This window comes from Malania oleifera, chromosome 9, assembly GCF_029873635.1.
Source record: "Malania oleifera isolate guangnan ecotype guangnan chromosome 9, ASM2987363v1, whole genome shotgun sequence".
Lineage (NCBI taxonomy): Eukaryota > Viridiplantae > Streptophyta > Magnoliopsida > Santalales > Ximeniaceae > Malania > Malania oleifera.
The window spans coordinates 81,891,686-81,911,621 of NC_080425.1; the positions used below are offsets into that span (position 1 = coordinate 81,891,686).

At 35.4% G+C, this 19,936-nt stretch overlaps 1 protein-coding gene across 2 annotated transcripts in view; it reads left to right on the forward strand.

Annotated features, from left to right (window-relative positions):
• The first annotated feature begins 18,364 nt into the window (after positions 1 to 18,364).
• Positions 18,365 to 19,936, forward strand: part of LOC131164027 (uncharacterized) — a 36,554-nt gene continuing 34,982 nt past the window's right edge. Inside the window, exons 1-2 of one of the 2 annotated variants that reach the window (XM_058120934.1) lie at positions 18,365 to 18,780; positions 19,221 to 19,824. In XM_058120934.1, coding sequence (XP_057976917.1) covers positions 19,263 to 19,824 — 562 coding nt within the window. In that variant the 5' untranslated portion in view covers positions 18,365 to 18,780; positions 19,221 to 19,262. The remainder of the gene's footprint in view (positions 18,781 to 19,220; positions 19,825 to 19,936) is intronic. The other variant, XM_058120935.1, reaches the window with a different exon arrangement.

A 19,936-nucleotide genomic window follows, 5' to 3' on the forward strand; every position in this document is an offset into this window, starting at 1 on the left:
TGAGGGTGATTATGTGCCTATTAAATCCATTAATTGTGCTGATGTTCCTAAATCTGAATGTGAATTGAATGATCATGATAGGAACTTAGTGCAAATAAATTTTGATGCCATGAATACTTTACTGCACGCTTTAGATTCTAATGTTTTATGTGAGGTTATGGCGTGTAGTAATGCTAAGCAGATCTGGGATGAACTTGAGAGAAGATATGGAGCACCTATGCAAAACATTGTGATCTCTCCATGTGACTCAAGCCCTTTTAATCTTGAAGGAGGTAACCAGTGCTTTGTTGCCTTAATAGATAATGAGATTATCTCTGTTCCTTCTGCTTTTGTAGATAAATCTGGTAATGATTCATGTGATGAATTAAATGATGCATCTGATACTGAATCATGTGATAGTACTGATAGTGAAAGCATGCCTACTTATGAGGAATTGCAAGTTGAATATGTTAGAACTCATAAGTCACTTGTTAAAGCTAATAAAAGATATACTACTTTGAAAAACAAGTATGAGGCATGTGAGAAAGAATGTGACTCAAAAATTCTTGCTGAAAGAGAAAACGATTTGAAAATTAAAAGATTGGAAAGCAAGAATGAATCATTAGAAAAAGAATTGACTATTTTGAAATCTAAAGTTTCTAATGATGATAAAAAGGATCACTTGATTGCAGATCTTGAATATAAAGCAAACAATATGTCTAAAGAATTTATGAAACTTCAAAATGTTTGCAAAGAATTGAAAAACTCAAAAATTCAAGATCTAGAAAAGAAAATAGAAGACCAATCTAAGATCATGTACACGTTCACTAGAGGCAAAGAAAATTTTGATAAACTGTTAGGTGCACAAAAGATGACCTTAGATAAGGAAGGTATAGGTTATAATGAGATTGAAAATAAGAAAAGAAAAAACTTATACATGGGGTACTTTGTAAAAGAATCGAAACAATATGCTAGTACCTCCTCTAGTCCATACACTCACACCACATGCATCTTATGTAAAAAGAAGGGGCATACAAAATTTGATTGTCCATTTAAAAGAAAAGATGTGAAACCCAAACAAGTCTGGAGAGCCAAAGTACCACCTACTCCTAACCCATCAAAATTCAAAGATAGAAAAATGATATGGGTTTGTTAGGAAAGAAAACCCCTTGATGCTTAAGGAAGAATTTGCTCAAACAGGAATTACATGATCACATAATTCTTCCTTAGCGTTTAGGATTAGCCATAGGGGGTAGTATTTTCTAAAGGTTTAGGAGGTGGGTCGGGGTTGAAAATGTAAAATCTTAATATATGCCAACAATTTAAAAACTTACATACTAAGTAGTTTGAAAAATCAAGCCAATCTGCAAATCCAAGCATACAACCAATCTAAACTTAATGCATACATTCCTTGGTTAAAATATGAAATTATTGACTGCTTGAATGAAAATCCACTTCCAAGTGGACATGACATTTTTGTCTTGTATTAAAATTTCAAATTGCTTAACTCATGCGTAAATATGAATATCTAAAGTTAAGCATACATTTTGTCCATTGCCTAGCTTGTGGTTTAGGGAATCCATCTCACACTATCTATCATTTAATCCTAAACCCTTCATTGAACTTAAATGCCTAATAAAATGTTTAGTCATCACTCTAGGCTTGTAGCACTATTAATCGTCAACTCCAAATATTTATGGTGCTTATTAAAAGATATCCTTCCATAATTAAAATTAGAGGCAATCACTAAGGGATTCAAGTTTCACTGTTAAATCAAAAATTCCCTTTGAGCTTATATTAAAAATCCTCTAATTTTGGTTTATGTCCTCCACAGGAAATCTTTACCTTACCATGATCATATTAGGTAAAGATCCATCCTTCTCATTGGTTCATATCCTTGCTCTAAAATTATGATCATATCTAAAGGATACATTCCAATCACCAAAGAGCATCAGTTCCTAGTTATTCATATCCTCCACAATGCTCTTTGCCAAAATAAGTTAGGACATATTCTTTAAAATGCTTATCTTGTACAATGTCCTACTTTTGAATACCCTAAACGTTTAATCTTTAAGAGCATTCAATTATCTTCCAAGCTCTCAAAGTTTATATAAAATCATTTAAGAACTTCATCCTCATGAATTAAGTTAAAATGGCTAATTTAATTGATATAGGTTTCAATCTAGATGATAGAACAAAAATTCAAAGAAACCTATGCATGAACCTTAAAATGAAAAGTCATTTAAACTTAAGCCTCTCACATATTGTAAACCATAAGAAAAGAGGCAAATATTGGCTTAGCCTATTTAAAAATATATAACTTGTGACCTTTTGGTCCTCTAAGCCTATTCATCCAAAGCCAAGCATATAACATTGAATATCTTAATACTCTTGGCCTAAAGAACATGAAAAATAAGAAAAGACATAAAATGAATTAGTGCATAATTGAGGGGGAGCATTCATCTTTCATATTCTTTAAAATGCTCTCAAATTTTTATTTATGCTTATATGTTTGTATGCCTTTGTGAGAACAACTCTGCATTAATCTCATAACTATCCATTGTTAAGTTGCTGGTTATGTCATATGTTGGATAATTCATCTCTATTATGAGTTGTTGATTGAACTACTGGAAAGCATGCTTGTATTGAATGCCTCCTGCATGGCAGATGCAGTGATATATTGTGCATGCTAGTTGTGGATATTAGGTTGTTGCTTGCTTTATGTAATTTATCTGTTGAAAGCCACCTACTATCAGGTACAAGTTTTTATGGGAAAATGTCTTATATACAAACGGCATGCTGCCAAAATTTTTCCAGGATTTTCCCATATAAAATTTTGTATTAAAGATGATTATGACATTTTTGAAAGGATGAGTGAAAAATATTTGAAAATTAAGTTTCATCCTTGCATAATCATCAAACACTTAGAGAGCTAAGAACCTATCCTATAGAATGAACTTATAGGTCTCACATGCATCACTATTGTTTATTGAAATATTGAGGCTCTTCTGATATCCCTGAACATTATATACTGCACGTAAAGTCTCATGTTTTGATATAAAATGTTTTTGGATCAAGAGTTGCATTAAGTGTCTTAATATCTATTTTTGATGCACTTGTTATTCATAGGTATGACTATACTGATTTGAGATAAATGTTGTTAATAGACATCCAGTATAGTTGTCGAAGAATGGTTTGTGTGCTCACTTATACTTTGGCATATTCAATGAAATCAATCCCTTGCAAAGTATAAGTAATTTATAGTATCTAAGAAATAATTCAAATTGATAGGGGCAACATCTAAAATTGAAATGTCTATCATATTATGCTCACCAATATTTTAGTTTAGATCTGTTTTAAAATCATGTGAGGCGTGTGCTTGAATGCATTGTTCTTATTGAAAATCATATTCTGAAATATGTTGCTTTGCCACATGCTATTTGTGTTTGCCATGCGATCCTTGCTTTAAATTGTTTGACATATTGAGGATCATCATGGTTGTGGCTTTTCTGGTTATTTTTCAGTATGTGTTTTATTGACAAACCAGAAAATTTGTTGCTTGCGTACATGATATTTAAATTATTTTTGGCAAGTAACCCCCTAGTATTTTGATCAAACATTAAAAGGGGGATATATGTGTATATTTATATACATATGTATTTATTATAATACTTTATGACAAGAACTATTTTCAAAACTCAAACTTTTTCTCTTGCCTCATTATTACTATTATATACATGCATGTTTTAAAGTCGTATAACTGGTTCAGTAACTTCACATAAAAACGCATGTGAACTTGTTAGACTGTTTTTATACTCAAACCTTCTATTTGGTGTCATATGCCGTGTGTTCTTTACTTCAAATCTTTCACGGGTCTTATGATATGTGTCAATTGAAATGGTCGGTGCATATCTTCAATCTAATTTTGTTTTTCATGACATTTAAAACATTTAAATGACCAGTTGTATTGCTTGTGTGCTTAACTGTTGAGGTTATCTTTGTCATTCTGTTTGCATTGTATGGCCATTATATTTCTTGAATGACTGAAAGTTATACCTTTATTTTGTGTGTTGAAAATACTGTACTGGTTGAGTTGCTTGATGAATATGTGCTATATGCTATTGATTGGAACTCAACACAGGTCACTTAGGTACAAAGTTATGATTGGGAATGGTTTATTTTCAAACGGCATGCTGCCGAATTTTTAAAAAATTCCTCCCAATATCTCTTTTGTATCTAAATAACATCCTTTGCCTTCGAGTTTTATTGTTTAAACCCTTTCTACTGTTGCCAAAAGGGGGAGAAAAGGAAAAAGTGGGTAAAACAATGCTTAATCTTGCTTAATCTTTAATTACCCATTACTTTAATTATCTTTATGCACAAAGTCAGGGGGAGCCTTTCTTGGCTGTACCAACTTTTGCATAAAGTATTTGTCATCATCAAAAAGGGGGAAAATGTTGACCTGATTGGTCACGCCCTGTTTTGATAATGACAAATACTCTTGGTACTAATGGTTGCACTGAGAACTGCATGCAGGTTCACCTTATGCGCGCTTCAGGACTAAAAGACTTATCATGATGGCATGCGGTGTTCATGCCGATGAATGAAGAATCTTGTGATGCATTTGTATTTATTATTTAGTTTCTTCATTCTGGGATGTAATTTTATTATGGACTGTACACTCATATGGCTTGTAATAATTTGCATCATGCATGATAGGTAGGTATGCTCAAATCCACCTTAGTTGGACATTAGGTACCTACACAGACCATACAAAGACCTTAGGGTTTTGTCGACCGACACCAAACTTTTTCGGTGTCTTCAAATTGGACCCCAAGTGCCTCTAGGACACTCACACTTTCACATATATTTACTAGGCACTTGAATAGGGCTTGTTTGTTTCAAAACGAGACCGAAATGCACACATGATGCACTTTCAGTCGACCAGCCAAGCCAGTACATTTTGGCCTGGTCGACCGAAACCGGTTCGGGTCAACTGTTGACCAAGGCCCTGGTTGACCGAGCCCTTACAGTTTATTTGACCCCGATCGACCGAACCACCTAGGAGTCAACATTTTGACCTCCTGGTCGACCGACCAACTTTGTACTCCAACTACCTGGTTGACCGTAGAGTCCTCGGGAGAATTCCCAACGGTCTGGTCGACCGAACCAGGCAGTTCAAAATTCCCTCGTCGACCGAACCGCGCTAATTTGAAAAATCGCCTATCCCGGTCGACCGACCATTTAGTTCATTTTTCTCCTGGTCGACCGAACCTAGAAAAATTGCCCTTGACACATATATATGGTCGACCGAGCTTTCAGTTCAAAAGTCCCCTGATTGACCGAACCATTTCTGGTCGACCGGACCTCTCGGGTTGTTCTTATTTTTTTACCGCGATTAAATATTTTAAACAGGGTTAAATTGATTTAAATGTCATTAATCTTTTCTAACAATCCCCAATAGGTCCCCAACGGTCAAAATTTTCAGTATGTCTATAAATACTCTTTCATTTGGTGGATTAAATAAAGATTAGCAAACTTGATTAGGGCAAAACTCTCTCAACTCTCAAAACCCATGTGAACTTGTCGGACCCTCTTGTATATGGTATCATGGATGGTTTATATTGATACAGAGACAGGTTAGGTTACTTAATTCACCCCTGGGTCCCATTTCAGGGTTAGGGGCGTGACATGCCACAAGACGGTTTCATTAAATTCAGAATTTAAGGCTGCAGCTCCACCTACAACTATAGTGCCTAACAATGCACAAATATTTCCATCTTTCATCACCATTAGATTGCCTTTGCATACTTTCATAACTCCACATTTAGACTTGTAATTAAATCCATTATGGTCCAAAGTGCCTAATGAAATTAGACTATTCTGTAGGTTCGGAATATGTCTTACATCACATAGGTTTCTTACAGCACCATCAAACATTTTAATTTGTACATCTCTTATTCCAATAATTTTATAAGAAACATCATTACCCATAAGGACTGAACCTAAATTAACCAACATATAAGTGCTGAACCACTCCTTATTTGGTGTCATGTGGTAAGAACATGTCGAGTCTAGGATCCAAGAGTTCATAAGGTGATCCAACCACGACGAAACTGAAAGTAGTAACCATTGTTGCATTTTGAATCTCCTTCTTCAACTACATTTGCTGATTTTGAAGTGCCTTCTTGCTTTTTAGCATTCATTTTCTTCTTTTTCTTCCATTCCAAACACTTCGGTTTTATGAGACCCATTTTGCCACACTTAAAACAATGGATTTCCTTTTTATTCTTGGACTAAGATAGAGATTTATTTTGACTCGATCCATTTCTGAATTTTTCTCTCCCACGTTTATGGTTACCCTTCACCACAAGTCCTTCACTGTGTGAAATTTCATCATTGACTTTCTTTCGTTGATGAAAGCCCAGCAACATGCTTGTCACCTCTTCCAAATTCAGGATCTCTTTACCCCATGTAAGAGTCGTAACCAAATTCTCATACCTGTGAGACGCCAATAAGGAATTCAATAGCATTAACACCTTGTCATCCTCCTCGAATTTCACATTAACCCAAATTAAATCACTTATGATTTGATTGAATGCATTGATGTGTTGGTTCAAATATGAACCCTCCACCATCTTAAGGCAATAAAGCCTTTTCTTAAGAAAGAGTTTATTCGTAAGAGACTTAGACATGTACCAGCTTTCAAGCTTTTGCCATATAACCGCAAGAGAATCCTCTTCTATAACGTGATACAACACGTCATCTGCTAGACACAATTTGATAGTAGCCACCGTCTTTGCCTCCAATTCCTTCCAATTTTCTCATACATGCCTTCTAGTTGAACACCATACAAGGTCTTCACCATCCCTTGATGCACAAGAAAATCCTTCACCCTTCTTTGCCTTAAACCGAAGTTCCCGGTTCCATCAAACTTGATAGCATCAAATTTCACAGATGAAGTACCCGAAGCCATTATAACAAGTGCTCTGATACCAAATTGTTGTACTGAATTGTATTTGCACAACAAAATATTAATGCAGTAAATAATGAAAGCCAAATACAAATCACACCTATACAGTATATATGCAAGAAAAATAAACAACACAAGGAATTTCGTGGTGCAACAATGCCTACATCTACGAGAGCAATCGGCAAAGTACTATACTATTTTGTTGTCAAAAGACACTTATAATGATCTTCTCGCAATAAAAATATACCCAAAACAATGTATATCTAAAGTTCCTGAAGGGTTTCCTCCAAACCCCAACCAACTTAACGTCCTTTATTCAAAATTCAAAAATCTGCGCTCGGTTCCCGAGCCAAACCATTGACGGTTTTAGATAGAATGTAAATTGTAGTAACCCGAGAAAAAAAATTATTAATTAATTAATTAATTAGTTAATTCTTAATTAAATTGAATTAATTAAATGAGTAGAATGATATATATATATATATATATATATATAATACTAATATAATATTATTATTATTAAGTTATATAGGTATATAGGAAACTTTCTCAGGAAGCTTTTTCTTCTTGAGAATTAAATAAAATCAATTCAACCCCCTGGCGCATTCTCCAGCTCTTTCTACGCTTCTCTCTCTCTCTCTCTCTCTATCTCTCTCTCTCTCTCTCTCTCTCTCTCTCTCTCTCTCTCTCTCTCTCTCTCTCTCCTTGATTTTCTCGGTGAAACGTGCATCGATTGAAGAACGGAAAATATCCCTAGGTTCCATTCTCTGCCACCGACATTTTAACTGGAGTGGATTTGTCGTAGAAGCGTCGTAGACACCACTCCTGGGATAAGGTAAATCCACTTTTTCTCTTCAATTTCTCCCCAATCTTTAGCCAAACTGACGATCTGAAACCACCATGATGATCTAGGAGCGTTTCTCTCAAGTCTAGCGGAGTAGATTTTTGAATTGGGCTTTCCAAGCACCACTCCAAGGTTAGGGTAAGATTTAGGGAATTAAACAAATTTAATGTTATTTGAAATTTGTGGGTTTGAGGAATGTTAAAATAGTATTTTACCTAATTGAGTTGATTAAACTAGGATTTATGAATTCAGGATTCGTGTGAGCGCCACAGGCGCAGTTTTGGGATCCTTGCAGGCCTAGCTTTGGGAAAGTAGGTAAGGGGATTAAGTTAAGTCATATTTTTATTAAAGTTGAACCGATTAAACTGCTATATATATATATATATGTATACGTATATTTATGATTTCAAGGATTATTTCGAAAACCAATTGTTCAAAGTAGACTTTATAAATTTAGGATATATGATATGATATTTTGGATAAAACGAACGGTGGAAAACTGAGTTTTATCTCACGAACTTCAAACTGTGTTTTCTTGGTTGTTTAAATGGCTATATTCAAATATTGAAATTATGTGGCAGGTGAATAATCGGTACAGGTTATAGTATAACTGAATTTGGGTATGGTTGTGAAAAATACTGAATTTTTTGTGAAATACACTAGAACTGCCTTTCCAAAATACTGGGTTTTATTTAATAGCTGTAGGCTGAGTTTTACTTGATGACCATGAGCCGTGTTTTATTTAATGGTTGTGAGCTGGGTTTTGTTTGACGGTCGGGGGCCAGGTTTTATTAAATGGCAGGTTGTAAATGAACTAGGATTTATTCTACAATTTTTATTACTTAAATTACATGATATGGTTTGAGAACCCTGAGGACTAGTTGTATTGTGAGCATGGTACCATTGCTAGGGATTGATATTGAGATCGGTGCACCCACACTGTACTGAGAGGTGTAGGGTGGTTTTCGTCGTTTAGCCTGCGTAAGGATAAAATACCTTTCCTAGGGATCTGGGCTAAGAAGTGGTAAGGCTAGTGGACCTGCAACTGAGTTGTAGATGCCTGCAGACGTACTTGCAGATGGTTACTTTAACTGTGTATGGGCTGATCTCCTAGGGCATAAGTCCAACCTTCAGGCCGCATAACCCGTACCATGGGGGAAGTAAACGGTGTGTTAGTCCCAAGGAGTGTCTTCTACGCATATCTATTAATTTATGTGAATGGTGTTATTATTTATTAATCTGGTTTATACTGAGGAAGAAAATGCATATTTTTCAAATGTGAAAATGTTTATGTTAAAGTAAACTCTCCGCCCGATAGCTTACTGAGAAAGGTGAGTACCCTGATAAGTATCAGTTGTAGTCATACCAAATTGCATAACGTGTTAGAGCAGAGGGGAGTACATGTATGGGCATGTAATCTCTCTTATCCTTGGGAACTTTCGCCTATAAATAATGTGTGTGTGTGTGTGTGTAATAACCCCAAAAAGGGTTATAGAAGATTAGTGGAGTGATTCCAAAATATAAATAAATAAATAAATAATAAAAAAATAAAAAAATATTATTAATTAAATAATTAATTGAATTAAAAATAATAATTAATGGTTATAGAAGATTAGTGGAGTGATTCCAAAAAATAAATAAATAAATATTATTAATTAATTAATCGGATTTAAAAAAAGAAAGAAATAATAATTAAAATTCATTTGTATTTTTATTCATTAAATATATTATTATTCATATTAATTAAATATATTATTATTATATTACATATATATAAATCTAACATCCTGAAGCTTCAAAGAAGCTTCAAGATCCGTCTGCTTTCCCCCCCTTATCTTCTTCTTCTTTCTTTTCTTTTACTTACAGCTCTGCAAGTTCTCTCTCTCTCTCTCTCTCTCTCTCTCTCTCTCTCTCTCTCTCTCTCTCTCTCTCTCTCTCCTTTCATTCTCTCTCCCTCTCTCCTTGATTTCGTGACGGATTTTCGCCCGTTCGAAAATTCGAAGATACCACTAGACTTCATTCTTCGCTACCGTCATTTCTATCGGAGCGGATTGGTGGTAGGAGTGGCGTAGGCGTATTCCCTAGGGTAAGCCATTTTTTCATTTTTCTTTAATTTCTTGTAAATTATAAGCCCAATTGACGAACGGACACCACCACAAGAATCTAGGGATGATTCTCTACAAGTCTAGCAGGATGGAATTCTCGTGGGGGTGTCGGGCCAAAACCCCAAATTTGGGGTGCGGGGGTTATTAATGGGCTTATTTTTAATTAATTAGCATTAATTTAGAAATACTAAAATATTGAGCATTTGAGGCTGAAGTAGGATTTCTGAAATTTAGGGTCCAGGTGAGCGCCGCAGGAGTAATTTTGGGACCCACAGGCAAAATTTAGAAAATTAAGTGGGGCTGTTAAATATTAGTTTAAATATTAATTTGAGGTATATGGAGCCTAGGGAATGTTAGATGGGTATTATTTTGGAGAAATAGATTAATTAATCTCGGAAAAATGTAAATTGCAGGAGTTAAATTTCAGGCGCCAAGGGCATAGGATTTGGGTCCTAACGAGTCTTTCAGTAAGTTAGGTAAGGGGAATAAATTATAACAGTCTTTTTATGAAAATTATGGGTTGAGAAATATGTGAAAATGATATATGTTATTTTACCTGAAATTTATTATGATATAAATATCAGATGAAATTTGTGTGGCATATGATTTATATTGAGAAATGTTTGAACTGAGTTAGATGATTTACTCTGTGAAATATGTGATATTGAAATGTGTTTTAATATGAGAATTGAAATGTGGAAAAATGATGAAAGTGAAATGTGCAAAAAATGTATTCTCTAAGAAAATGAAAAGAAAAGTGAAATATGGAAATGTGTTTTGAGAAATATTGAGTAATTGTGAAATAAGATATGTATATGATAATATGAGATGAGATGAATTATGAACTGAGAAAATATCATTTAAATGATGAAATGTGTTGAGAATACTGATATTGAAATGTGAATATGTGAAATGAAAATATTACAATGTTAATTCTGTAATATGAAAATGAGAAATGTGGAAATACGTGAAATATGAATGATAAAATGCCAATACCGCATAATGATTACGGGTATGTGGTGGTAAACCATGTTGGATGGTTATGATAATGAGCACGGTACCATTGCTAGTGGTGTTAGTACAACCACACGGACTCTTGGAGCGTGTGACGTGACAGTCAACTGTGCCATTGTGTAGGGTTGTTGGGCCCCCTGAGTCCGGATCAGGGTTATAGGTCGGCCAGTCGTACTACAGATGCGATATGTGATATGATATTTGATCTAACCGGGTCGACCAACTGCGGTTAGATCCAGCCTTCGGCCTGCACAACCTTGACCATAGGGGGAAGCATGACGTGTATAGAAAGATCCTCAGGGTGGCCATAAGTTACAAACGCGATGTTGGTATTTGATACTAAGGATACTCATGAGCCGGAAAGTAAAGTGGAAATGAAAAGTGAAAAAATGATAAAATTGGCTGAAATGAGAATGAAAGAAAGAATGGAAATTGAGAAATACAGAATGATAAAATTGAGAAATGGAACCATGTGAGTTAAAAATATAAATAATTAAGGCAAAGTGAAACTCTCCACCTGAGGGCTTATTGAGTAAGGTGAGTGCCCTGATAGGTATCAGATGTGGCCATACCCGGCTACATAACGTGTTATGGTAGAGGGGAAGCTACCTGTATGGGCGAGTAATCTTCCTTATTCTCAGGAACTTCGCGGATAATTATGTGTTGGATATCATTGAATTTGATAAATGGTTTAAAAGCTTATAAAAGCTTGTGTTGTATATCTATATGATTATGAGATTGTGTATATCAGTATATTTTCTCAGATGAAATGGTGATTTGAAAAGTAAAGTGTATTATAATTGTACTCATATGGCCACACACTATAAATAATTTATTCTTTCTTACTGAGATATGTCTCACCCAAATTATCTAAATTTTGCGAGGGACGGAGATAGGCCAGGTGGTAGAGCTCTGTGATCATAGGGAGTTAGGACCTTGATATACAGGGTAAAGTTTGGACTAGGGAGGTGTGATTCCCTAGGGTGGTATTATTTTTGAATATGAGATAATATTGTGTATATGTGTACATGGATACTCTGGGTATTGTATTCTGATTGATATGTGTATATTGTCTTCCGCTGTTAGGTTGTATAATAAAATACTTTTTACCCGGTACCCAATGTGGGTCAGGTCATATGAATGATAGTAGGATTATTGACGTGGCCGATTAGTGGATTTATGACGGGATTATTTATTTATTATAAAAAAAAAATTTGTATGAAAATCGAGGCGTCACAGTGTGTGAGTATGGCTTGGGGAATGATTTCATAACTATGGTTAATTCACAACTGATGATATTTTGTATACACTAAAATTCATGGTAGTCACACACTCATATTAACTTAATCTGCCTTACTGAGAAGTGTCTCACCCCAATATACAAATTATCTTTTCATGACCATCTCGAGATCGTGCTTAGTGAACTTCGGGGTGGGGTGATAGCTAGTTTTAGTTTTTGTGAGTGTCTGTAAGAACTCTAATGTAATTAAGTTATGTTTGAAGTCCCTGGATGTGTATTAGGGTTGTATGGACTAAGATGGTTTTTGTATTATATTATGGCCTGTAATATGAATATTTGGAGACTTTTGTTTAGAAAAGTAGTTTAAAACTCTGGTATTGTTTTGGAGAACATTTATTTTCGTTGCTTTTATATGATGAATATGGTATCAGGTACACAAACGTCACTAAAGTAGCACCCGGACCCACGTGGCGGGTTAGGGCGTTACATAAATTGTGTGAATTTTGGTGTCAAACCATTGACAGTCCTAGACAAACCGTCGACAGTTTCCCTGTTGCTCCTCAACACTTAGATTTTTCACTATGCCTTCTCCTTGTACATGCATCCCATTAAGTATATGAACCACATATCACAACAATAACATAAATATGTGTTGAGTTTTTGAGTCCAATCCCTGGTTTTGATAATGACAAACCGCAAGTTACTTATGTGTGTATTTAGTGCTTGAGTAGACTTAATATTTTAGCGTACACATAAGGAAGAGATGGAATCTAGGAGGAACATAAAGACCATATCATCCGGCGTATTCCATGACGAATCAAAGGAGCAAAATAAGAAGAAGAAGACATTTGTTCTATATTGTATTACATTTGTTTTTAATTATGGTCTGTAATAATGCATTGCATACATGATGTATTGGAAGCTCAAAATGATCGTAGACGGACCGTAGGAAAATCAAAATACCGTAGACAACGGTCAACCGAAGTCTTTTCTATGGTCTTTTGATTTTCGTACGGTTCGTCTACGGTCATTTTGAGCTTCCAATCATATCATGCATGCAATGCATTATTGCAGACCATAATTAAAAACAAATGCAATACAATATAAAAAAAAAAGTCTTCTTCTTCTTCTTCTTCTTCTTCTTTTGCTCCTCTAATTCATCATGGAATACGTCGGATGATATGATCTTTATGTTCCTCCTGGCTTCCATCTCTTTCTTATATGTGTGTTAAAATATTAAGCCTATACAAGCATTGAATACACACATAAGTAACTTGCAGTTTGTCATTATCAAAACTAGGGATCAGACTCAAAAAGTCAATAATCTTCCCCTTTTTGATGATGACAAACACACCAGAGTAAAATGGGTATAGCCTGAAAAGGCTCCCCCTAACAATATGCATAATGTAAAATATAAATAGTAAAACTCAAACATATTCACAAAAGAAGACATTACAAGAAATTATGCATTTAAATTTTTGCATTAAAGTACAAGCTCAAATAACTATATTTTTTGCCATAAGCTCGACTGACCATTTCGTGCTTTAATAAGCTTAGTTGACCGAAGCACTGTGCCAGGAGTCAAACTTTTGACCGGCTTGGTCGACCAACCGAGTTTGAACTGAGTTTTCTTGGTTAACCGTCGCATGAAGTTTTGACTTTCCAATGCCCTAGGTTGACCGACCAAATTAGTTAAAAAAATGTCTTGTTCGACCAAACCATGTGGATGGCCGACTGACCGTATGCCTTGGTCGACTGAACCCACTAAGGGTTCCAAGTCGCCTTACGATGGTCGACCGTTTGGCTTCCCTAGTCAATCGAACCCGTTTTTAATTCAAATTCATTGTGAGAGCTCAGTCGTTTAGCCCTGTGCTCGATTAACCGAGCTTGCATGGTCAATCGACCGGTTCGTGCCTAGGTCAACTGAACTTCTTGGGTTTCAGCATTTTTAAATGTTAAAACGTGTTTAAAATTAATTAATATTTTCTAAAAGTATCGAGCGTGTCCCCAACGGTCATATTTTCTGAAAATCTATAAATACCCCTTCATAAGCTTTGATTAGCTTAAGTCTTCTCTCAAAATCCTTTGTTAATCAAAGTTCCCCCAAATCATTTTTATTGCAAAAATCTCTTATTTGGGACAAAATTTTTCAAACTAAACTCTTAAATTCTCTTTCCATCTATTTATTTCAAATTTTTTTTGAAAGAGGATATATTTATTTTGGGCAATTATTTTGTATTCACATGCTATACTCTCACATGCTATTTATTTTTGAAAATCATTTTCTAGAATATAGCTTGGGTTTCTCCCGATTATTTTTATGATAAACATTTTTTGGGAGAAATTATTTATTGCATAAATATTTTTATTGAGCATAAATCTCAATTTCTCCAAATATTTTTGGGGAACACATTTAACACACACACACACATACATGTATATATATATATATATATATATATATATATATATATATATATATTCACATATATTTTATTTGTACATTAATTAGTTGATAAGTACCCTTACTCTACTGAGTATAATGCATGTCATCTGAGAGTGCATTTTATGAGCTTAAATGTGTACATCCCAGCTTATTGTTTGAAGTATGTAATATGTACAAAATTATTTTTAATTGACCGGTTGAGTTCAACACGAAATTGAATTGGGGAGTCTCTGCCCCGTAAAGGAGACCGGTTCGGTTTAACTCATAAATTGAATTGTGGTGTCTCCGCCTCGTAAGGGAGACCAGTTTGGCTCAACTTGATAATTAAGTTAGGGTTTACCTCTCCCCGTAAGGAGAGGTTGTAATGGCTTCTACTCCTCCTATTTAAGTGAACATGGATAGTGGAATCCTTGGAGGTATGCCCAAGGCGGGGACGTAGGCTGGTTTGACCGAACATTGATAACGAATCTTGTGTCGCTCTCTCTTTTTCTTATTTAAATTTCTGCACTTTAATTTCAGCATATGTATAAATGTTTATTTAATATCATAATTATTTGTATACACACATTTGATTTAAATAAGATATACTGCACGCGTGTATGTTTGCTTTGTTAGGAACCTGTGAGCAAAAAAAAACACTCCAGAAAAATACATGACACTAGAAATTACGTGGTTCGGTCTAGATTGACGTACGTCCACGAAGTACACTACAATCCATTATAAAACTAGGAGAAAAATACAAACTCTCAGGTAGCTCTCTCTGCACTCTTCCTCACTCTCTTTTCTGCATTCTACCTCTCTTCTTCATACATTTTTCACTCGCACACACCTCTTTATTTATAAATGGCTGGAGGAATTACATTAAATTGGAGGACACAGCTCAACGCGGCTCCAGCTTGCACGCGGCACCATCTCACACACATGGGGTGAGGAAGACGCGTGGAGCGCGTGCGGGCACATGGATGACAGGTCGCCGGCGCATGAAGACACGGATGACTCCGAAATGGCTCGTGTTGGCATGTGTGGTTCCGTCTGGGCTCCTTTCGAGCTCCAGTTTGGACCATTGGTTTCGTCTTGACGAGATGAACGTGATGGTGGTCTCAAAGTTCAATTTTTAGACACTGGACATGGCTCTGTTTTTGGTGAATTTCTCCAATTTTGTGTTTATGCTCCGAACCAGTCTCTGCTACCACTTGTTAGGAATTTATGAGTAAAAAAACACACACCAGAAAAATAGATGGCACCAGAAATTACGTGGTTCAATCTAGATTGACCTACACGTCCAAGGAACACACCACAATCCACTATGAAACCGGGAGAAAAATACAAACTCTTAGGCAGCTCTCTCTGCACTCTTCCTCACTCTCTTTTCTGCATTCTACCTCTCTTCTCTATACATTTTTCACTCGCACACACCTCTCTATTTATAGATGGCTAGAGGAATTACATTAAATGGTGATGGAGGAATTACAATAAATCGGCAGATACAACTCAACGCGGCTCCAGCTTGCACACGACACCAGCTCACACACGCGTCTCCTGGCTCCAGCTACTCATCATGCTTTCATTGTTAAAATTATTTTATATACACACGTGTACATTAAATTGAGATATGATATGTGATGAATTGGCGTAAATATTTAATTTGGCCAAAATATTTTTAAAATCCAATTCACTCCCTCTTGGGATCACACCAATTCCAACAATATGCTATATATAATATATCTATGAACTATATACCATATCACTTAGACAATATAAAAAAAAATAACAAAGTATGAATATATTAGTCAATAATATTATGAAACTTGATTTCTAACTTGTTTAACTTCCCCAGTACCTTGAACTCGATTTAAACTTCAAAATTGAGTTGATTGAAGCTATAGAGTAAGTTAAGCTTAAGTAGTAATGGAGACAAAATCAACACTTGTCCTGGGAGTTGCACAAAAATCGTAAAGGACATCCTTAAGCTTCGTAAAGTACATCCTTAAGGTTCGTAAAGTACATTTAGTAGCAGTCACCATTGAGGAAGTAACTTATTCATAATTGTGGGATGTCATGAAAGTGTAGCCCTTTAAATGTCAAAACTCACTCCACATTAATTTTGGGTTTTTTAAAACTCATTAGAGGAAGCTTAAGGGAGGGGATTAAGGAGCACGTAATAGATACTCTCTAAGATTTCATCGAAGATAACTATGCCCGCATTATCTATATACTCTATCCTAACACTAACTTGAGCATTAAAAAACGCTTTTGGAGGCCACTAGAGACTCCCAAGCTTTTTATTTTTCCCTTGATTACAATAATCGTTATAATTTGTGGACGCAAGAGATTCTATTTTTGACATCAGTGATTTGTGAGCTAACTTCACTATTTTATGCTTTCAAATAATGACAAAATAATATTTTACCCTCATAAAGGGATTGATGAAGCCCAATTTTCATTTTATACCCTTTCTTATTTTTTGCAAGACATAAAAAAATTTTTAAACCTCTAATATAAAAAATTTGTAAGTTTTAAATTGTTTGGAGTAATTGCTTTTTAAATGCTAATTTTTATATTAAGAACATAATTACTAATTCTACTTCTGAATAAGCACACCATAAATACATCATAAAATCACTAGCCATGGCACCGTGATGAGTGTGCCCCACAAATTTTGAATGATAATTATAATAATATAATTTTAAAAAATAGTAATAATAAATATATATTTTGAAACTATTATTTTAAGAAAATTATGGATGATTAAGACTCTTTTTTGGAACATACATGAGTAGTTATAGGGATTTTTAAAAAAACATTATAGGTAGTTGTGGGAACATTTTGGGATATTAAAAACTAGTCCAAGAAAGGCGAACTCCTTTTATAATATTGTAAAAAATATGAATTTAGGAAAATTATGGGTAATAGGGGTATTTATACGTAGTCACAGGAATATTTCAAAAATATATATGGGTAATTATAGGGATTTTCTTGAAATTTTTATGGGTAGTTATAGGGACATTTTGGGGTTATTAAAATATAAATGGGTAGTTATAGAGGTATTTTTGAAATTTTTATGCGTAGTTATAGGGACATTTTGGGATGTTAAAAACCAAATCAAGAAAGGGGATACCCTTTCTAATAGTACATCTAATAGTATAGATTAGGTTTTTATGGTCAATAAAAATACACTAAACAATATGAGTTACGTAATCGAGCCCACCTATAATATGAAATGACCCCTTATTTGGTATATTTTTATTATATAGAAGAGTCTAATGGGAGGACCATGTTGGTCACTTTGGAGGGCTTAGAGTAACAATTATTTCGAAAAATTGTAATCTAAAAAAATTTTATTTTATACATTTTTTGTCACAAAAAAATCACATTTATTTTTTTTGAAAGTATCTAATATTTGAGTTCGAAGATTAAAATACTCCTTAAAAACAAGGATTTTCAGGCTAAAATGTAAAATCATATAAAATTTTTAAAAATTAATATAATTTAATATGAAATTTTATTTAGAACTATCAATATCCATACCAAATGTAAAGTCATTGGATGTCCCCCAATTTCCAAACGCAGTCATTGGATATCCCATTTTAGAGGCTCCATATGGCATGTGGCAACATGTGGGTTTCCTTAATGGGCTCTTATGGGCTTTCACTGAAAGCTCTATCTCCCATATTGTTATTGGGCTCGCATGGGCCCACATTGCAATAACTCGGATGGAAGGCGGCTGAAAGTAGCAGCCCGGCCCACTTGCACCACCACGCGAGAAACGGGGAGTGCCTGCCACGCTCCTCCAAGGGAAAAGACGCCATTCTGGAACTGGCGACAGTCCCCACGGCCTGACCTCACCCCGTTTTGTGTTTCACAATACAATTGCAGGTAGTTTGCGAAGCAATCGCACCTCCCCACTCACAACAAAGGCACTTTCAGCCTCCCAACCCAAGAAGGGAAAAAAACCAAAAACCAGATAGCTTTCTGTTCCCAAAATCTATCCAAAATCAAGTGTCGCTGAGTAATTTGATCAACCATATCTCCGCCGTCGTCTGATCTCACTGACCCTTTTCACCCTCACTCTTCACAGTTCCGACCAAGAGGATTGAGTTCAAAGAAGATAGAAGAGGAGACCCAGGAAGACTTCAACTGGGTCGTCTGCTTTCCTCGTGGGAGCTCGGGTGGGGGGAGGTATTTAATGATCGTTCTCGAAAATTTCACTTGGGTTGTTGTAGGAAACGAAATTCAGGAATTTTTTTGTTTTTGTGGCGACTGTTGTTTTTTCTCGACACTTTGTTGGTGGGTTTTCTGGTTTTGGTTTGAAATTGGAAAATTTCGAGATATTTTGGATTTTTTTGGTTGTTTAAGTTTGTTATTGAGGGGAATTACGTGATGCGGGGGAGCGTTGAGGGTAATATTTGAAGTCTTTCATTGTTTTTGAAAGCGAAAATTCTGTTGAAAATGGAGAGAAGTAGTAACAAAATGCTAAGGTGTTAAGGGAAGTGGGGCAGTCTTTTTGGGAGAATATAGGCCTGATTTTGGGCCTTTTTTTTTTATATTGTGTTTCTGAAGATTCTTTTTGACGTAATTGTTCATTTTTGTTTTATGATCGTGTGGCGTGTTGTGTGCAGACACTAAAGAATTTAAAGGTGTCGGTAAGATTGTAATGCTGAATGTTGCTGCCCGTTGGTGCTTTAGGGATGAATTCTGCGATGGATGATATGAACCTGATTCAGCAGGCTCAGAGACACCATCTGGTGGTTAGGGAGCTTGGAGAAGAGATTGATTTGGAAATTGGGCCTGGTGATGATGATCCTTCTTTCGGGAACACCACTCTCATCAGCGGTCCACCTCGAGAAACCTCCGCAGAAGAGCATGACGAGAGCAAGCAGATGGTAATGGTTCCACAACTAGTCAACGAAGATCAGGATATGTCAAAGCTACAACCAGCAAAAAGAAAGAAAAAGGTAGTGAAAAGATGGAGAGAGGAATGGGCTGATACATACAAGTGGGCTTATGTTGATGTGAAGGAAGGGACAGCTAGGATATTTTGTTCTGTTTGTAGAGAGTATGGAAGGAAACATAGAAGGAATCCTTATGGGAATGAAGGCAGCAGGAATATGCAGATGAGTGCCCTGGAAGAACACAACAATAGTTTGCTTCATAAAGAGGCTCTTCGTCTCCAAATGGCCTCCAAGGATAAGATAGTAATTGAGAGACCCGTGTATGCAAAAGGTTTGTATTCTATTTCTGTGATGTTTTAGTTGGGCTGTCATGAATGTGTTCATGAGCAGACCATATTTTATCAATGCTTTCTTAAACTAAACTTCTTATAGCTTGTCAGAAT